The 6,174-nt window shown below is 35.7% G+C and overlaps 1 protein-coding gene across 5 annotated transcripts in view; it reads right to left on the bottom strand.

The window, feature by feature from the left end:
• The window catches only part of Dip2b (disco interacting protein 2 homolog B), a 232,086-nt gene that overhangs the window by 36,128 nt on the left and 189,784 nt on the right, over window positions 1-6,174 (bottom strand). For all 5 annotated transcript variants that reach the window (XM_048802722.1, XM_048802724.1, XM_048802723.1 and 2 more), the window contains 2 exons: window positions 1,997-2,106; window positions 1,786-1,866 (listed from right to left, as the gene is read on the bottom strand). In XM_048802722.1, the coding sequence (XP_048658679.1) occupies window positions 1,786-1,866; window positions 1,997-2,106 (191 nt within the window). The remainder of the gene's footprint in view (window positions 1-1,785; window positions 1,867-1,996; window positions 2,107-6,174) is intronic.

The raw sequence follows: 6,174 nt of genomic DNA, 5'->3' as shown, positions 1-6,174 counted from the left end.
ATATATATATATATATATATATATATATATAAATAATTAGTTGTAGATGGACACAATATCTTTATTTTTATTTATTTATTCTTAGGTGGTGCTAAGGATGGAACCCAGGGCCTCACACATGCAAGGCAAGCACTCTACCACTGAGCTACACCCCCAGCCCCAAAATGATGGCTTCTTAATAAAGTATAAGAACCTTAGTGAATGAACCACAGACTTGAAGAGAAGCCCACTGCCTGAATATATGGAGCAAGGAAGTCCCAGAGTTTTGTCTCACAAAAGCAGTTGTTCTTAAAATTTTTTAATAATTTCCACTTTAATGCACAGCATACTTCTCTCATTAAGATTTATCACTACATACATTCTCAAAACAAACAAACAAATTAACCCCCCCCCAAATTAGATTATATGAAGACAGAGCAGATAAGTTCCCTAAGAGATCCAATAGGCTTTTCCAATCTGCCTCTGCTGGTGAGAACTGCTATAATTTGGTCACAATACTTTCAGTCTGTGACTCAATCATTAATAAGTTAAAGAAAATATATCAGACTACCACAGAATGGAAAACCAAAAAAAATACAATATTAGCCAGGCACATGCTTGTAATCCCTGTGGCTTGTGGGGCTGAGACAGGAGGACTGCAAGTTCAAAGCAAGACTCAGCAAAAGCAAGGTGCTAAACAACTCTGTTTCTAAATACAAAACAGGGCTGGGGGATGTAGCTCAGTGGCTGAGTGCCCCTGAGTTCAATCACCTGTACCCCCCCCCCCAAAAAAAACCATAATAAAACCCACACCTATATTATGGAGTTGAACAAAGTGTTGCATGTCTATAATCCAAGTGACTAGGGAGGCTGCGGCAAGAGGATCACAAGTTCAAGGTCAACCTCAGCAACTTACCAAGGCCCTTTTTCAAAATACAAAATAAAAAGGGCTGGAGATGTAGTTCAGTTGTAGAGCACCTCTGGGTTTAATCCCTAGTACGGTAGATACAAACCCATGAGGGTTGGGGTTGTAGCTCAGTGGTAGAGCGCTTGCCTGGCATGTGTGAGGCATTATGTTTGATTCCCAGCACCAAATAAAAATAAATAAATAAAGGTATTGTGCTCATCTACATATAAAAGAGAAGAAAAAAAAGATGTTTTTTTAAAAAACAAACCCACAACATTATGATAAACCATCTATTAGAACCAGTAGTGAAATATACTCTCTCTTCTTTTTTTGTTTCCCCTTCTTTGCAACAGGGTCTTCCTATATTCCCCAGGCTGGCCTGGAACTCATGATTCTCCTGCCTTGGTGTTCTAAACAGCTAAGACTATAGGTACAGGCCACCAAACCTAGCCAATGTACTCCTATATAATTTTCAATTCGTTTTTTATCTGTCAGTAATTAATCCTTTAAGTAAGTACTAAAAATAGGTTTTGTTTTTAAAATATGGGGGTAAAATAATTTTCTTTTTGGAAGAAATCAAATAATTAAAAGTCAAATTGGATTAAACAATATGACATAATATGTTCCATACATCTGTGTATTTATACAATTGCACTGTTGGCCCCATCATTCTTAAAAAGACTTGATTATAACACAAGAAAATAAAGTATTAAATAGCACTCTGGGAGGTCTCATTTTAATCTTAAGAGTGATTGTATAATTTATCCTCATGTGTCAAAACAAGGAAAAAGCAATAACTCCTTCCTTAGAAATTTTCTGATGAAAGAAAAGAGATTGAGAGTGCCTAAGGTACTCCCGTAGGATTCAGTTAATTAGATATGCAATTCAATTTTTAATACCTTGGCATTTAGCAGCATGAAGAGTATATGATCAGGAGTTGCCTGGGCTCGCCACTGCAAAATCTCTGCCAGAAACTGGTGCTGAAATCATAAAGCAGAAAAAAGACTGATGGTCAGCAACTTTCAAGCAATGTATCCCCTATTTGGTATCTAAAATGTAAGTTCTGTCCTTGACTCGTTGGTAAAATTTCAGCACTTCTGGAACACTTACCTTCCTCACTAAATCATTCTCTTCAATTTGCCCCAGATCCCTTCCTGCAGCTTGTGCTATGCGTTTTCCAGCAACCAGATTCCCAACCATCACGGAAGCAGGGCCTACACCTGTAAATAGAGGCAAAAATCAACGCTCTGAAAACAGCAATTCAATCTAACTATCCTCAAAGCATTTCCTGACTGACCCAAACTGGTTCAACCATTCATTCAATAATAGAATGACTAGAGCACTCTTCTAGGCACTGGGAAGGCAGTAATCAAACAGGATAGAGCTTATATTCTAAGAGGAAAGGCAACCAAGAAGTATATATACATATAAACAAAGTCAGGTACCAGGAACTGCTAGAAAAAGATAAAACAGGACCACAGGAGAGTCATGGTTAGGGGAGCAATAGAAGTAAGGAGGCTACTGAAGCTAGGGTATACAGGGAAGTTTTCAGCCTGAGGAACTGCCTTTGCACTGGTTTCCACTGATAAATAATTTCTTTTGCTCTAATCAAAATGTATTAATAGTAATAAATATCTAGTCTTAAAAATTTTTGCTATCTGAGGAATGGGAGTAAGTTTATATCTATCAACAACTAAAAAATAAATAAATTAATTAAAAAAATAAAAATAAGGGCTGTGGATATAGCTCAGAGGTAAAGTGCTTCTGGATTCAATCCCCAATACAATCAATCAATCAAGCAATCAATCCATACATCCCTCCAACTCTTAAGAAAAAAATGTTAGAGCTGGGTGTGGTGGTGTACACCTATAATCCAAGCTACTCAGGGGTCTGAGGCAGGAAGATCACAAATTCAAAGCCAGACTCAGCAATGTAGCAAAACCCTATCTCAAAATAAAAAAATAAAAAGGACTGGGAATGTAGTTCAGTGGTAAAGTGCCACTGGGTTCAATCCCCAGCATCAGAAGAAGAAAATAAGAATAAGAATAAGAATAAGAATAAGAAAGAAGTGCTAGGGTTACTTGAAGACCAAGACTCTACCTTAATAAGCTAAGAAGATGGCAGAAAGGTAACAAATCAAACTTAATACCAGCTAAGTATTGTCCAAATCTGATGATCCTAAAGTTATTAAAACAGATGACACAAAATGACTTAGGTCATATAATCACTTTTAAAAGGGTAAACAGTTGGGGAAGCTGGATAAAGGATATAAGGGAATTTTTTGTACCATTAAGCAACTTTTTTTTTAAAGTGTGAAATTATTTCAAAATGAAAGTTTAGAAAGATTAAAAGTCAAATAAAAAAGTTGAAAAAAGGTAAAGTATTCCAACAGTGCTAAACTGTTTTAGTTTATAAATTGTCTAATACAATTTTAAGTACTATATGCAATATTCCTGTCTATGAAACTATATAATAAATTAGAGCTAGATCACTTTGGAGAGAATCTTTACGTATGTAGGAATTCAGAGTACATTTGTGTGAATTGTACAATCCTGAATTCACATTGTAAAATTAATAAAGGCATTGCATTTTTAAAAGTCAATTTTAAGCCACAAAAACAATTTAGCAGCAATATTTTGAAATTCTTCTGAGCATATTTCTTGATTCTATGGGCTCCAGAGTGAAAAATACTGAAAGCAATAACTTCAAGAAGCTAACTATAGATACTTTTGCTCCTGTAAACATACCTTCTTGTTTCTCTCCAAAACTTGGTAAGCTTATGGTAAAAACTGTTATCTGTCAACCGCAACGCCTGCTTTTCACTTCTTTATTAATAACACAATCCCCAGTTTCTAGCTGGACATGTGCCACATGCCTAAAGACTACATTCTTTATAGTGTGAAAGGCTTAACATGTAAGAGAAAGTAGCAGGTGCAATTTCTAGAAAACATGTTTAAAGGGAAAATATTCTCTACTTTTTCCTTTTTTTTGGGTGGTGCTGGATATTAAACCCAGAGCCTCATGTCATGCATGCAAGGCAAGTCCTCTGACACTGAGCTACAATCCCTAGCCACTATTTATTTCTTTACCCTTTTCTGCTACTTGCTAGCCAGAATACAAAATGATGTAGAAATCAGAAATGATGGCTAGAGGTCAGGGATCCTAACAGACTCTGAGACAGTCTCATACTCCTTCTTTTTCTTCCTTTTTCTCATACTCCTTCTTTTCCTTCCTGTCCTAGCTGTGGTCACATGGAAGGATTCTACTTTTCTGCTACACTGATTTTAGGTATGGTCTAACTTGTTCTGGATGATGAAATGTTAGGAGACCCTGAAAGAAACAGAAGCTTTAAATATCTTATGTGCTTTGGCTGGTTCTTCTTCTGCCACCTGCCTTGAGAAAAATACAACCTAAGTAGAGGCTAGTCCCATCATGAGGAAACACATGGCTATTTCTGAACCTAACTTGCAGCCTGGGGCCAAGTCATGTCCCGATGATTTGTATTCAATCATTGAAAAACAAATACTTATTATTTCAGAGAACCAAGTTTTAGATTTGTTATATAACACATCTATAAAAACAGTTTGCTAACATAACACCAGAGCAAAAAGATGAAATGCTGGAAGAACGTGATTGCAAAGTGATTATTCTAGCCTTGGCCTGTCTATCTCTGAATTTCTTTTACCTAAGAAAGAAATAAACTTGATTCCTTTTTTTTTTTTTTAAAGTTGTAGATGGACACAATACACACACACACATAGAAGACTATTAATTACTGCAGAGTATATTAACATCTTTTTTATATTAACATTTTTTTTTCTAATTAGTTATATGAGAGCAAAATGTATTTCATTTCCTTGTACACATATATATATTTGGTGCTAAGGATCAAACCCAGTGCCTCATATGTGCTGGGCGAGTGTTCTACCACTGAGCCACAACCCCAGCCCCTTGATTCTTGTTTAAGCTGTTTATCTGCAAAGTGTAGTGACAGAACCAGAAAAAATTCCCCCCCACCAAAAATTTTTACTCATTTGACATATTCTTCTTCTTTAAACTAAGCACCAATAGGTATCTCAATGGGATTGTTGCTTCTGGCCTTTAACAACTTTTCTATCTTCCTTTTCCTCTCCTTTCCTTTCTTATCTCACTTCTTAATCATGTCCATTTTTCTCTATTTTTTTTTTCAAATCCTAAATTCTCATGCTATTCTCTCATCATCTCCACTAGTTGATATCATGATTTTCAAACTGCTTTGGTTCTATACATATGTATCCAACTAAGATCTTAGCAGACAATCACAATAGAAAGCAAAAATATTAAATCAAACATAGTGCTTTCACCAGACAGGATGAAATGTTGCTATGCCTTTGGAAGCTTAGGAATAAATATTTTATATAGGTTTTTATTATTTGATAAAATAAGATGAAATTTGACTTGCAAAAGCACTGCTTAAGCTTCTACTATATTTTTAAGCAACATCTTTTAAGTATCTCCAACACAAATGTTTTGTTAAAAGAATCCTACATTAAATGCTATTTAAAATAAGATTTTACACCTGACACAGACCTATAATTCTAGCAACTCAGAAGGCTGAGACAGAAGGAACATAAGTTCAAGGTCAACCTCAGCAACCTAGAGAGACCCTGTCTTAAAAATTAAAAAAAAAAAAAAAGATGTGAGGATATAGTTCAGTGATAAAGACCTCTGGGTTCAATCACCAGAATTTTAAAAAAGAAGATTTTACTCATATGACAAGTAAATATGGGACTGCAGTTTAACAGACTTTGGAGATGGAGAAATGATTTATGTGTGTTTTCAGTGCTGGGGATTAAACCCTGGGCCTCACATCTACTAAGCACGTGCTCTACCACTGAGCTTGGCTCCCAGTCCCATGTGTGTTTTTATGTATCTGCCATATGCCTAGGCAGTTAATGTGTTTGCAAATATTTCTTTATACATTTCTTTCTTTCTTTCTTTTTTAATTTTTAGCTGTAGATAGACACAATACCCTTATTTTATTTTTATGTGGTGCTGAGGATCAAACCCAGTGCCTCACGCATGCTAGGTAAGTGCTCTACCCCTTGAGCCACAAGCCAGCCCCTATACATTTCTTGATTACTAACACACAAACTTCTTGCTTTTGAATGCCCCTTCAGAATACTAGCAAAAACTGATAAAAATCATATATTCTTTAACTCTATACATATTGTCAATAGCACAAGGGTAGGTGACAATAACATCTGGATAAACCTAAGATCTTCAGCGAGCAGACCAATAATTACTGC

Source organism: Marmota marmota, unplaced genomic scaffold (genome assembly GCF_001458135.2).
Source record: "Marmota marmota marmota unplaced genomic scaffold, marMar, whole genome shotgun sequence".
NCBI lineage: Eukaryota > Metazoa > Chordata > Mammalia > Rodentia > Sciuridae > Marmota > Marmota marmota.
This window is presented reverse-complemented; position numbering and strand designations above follow the sequence as displayed.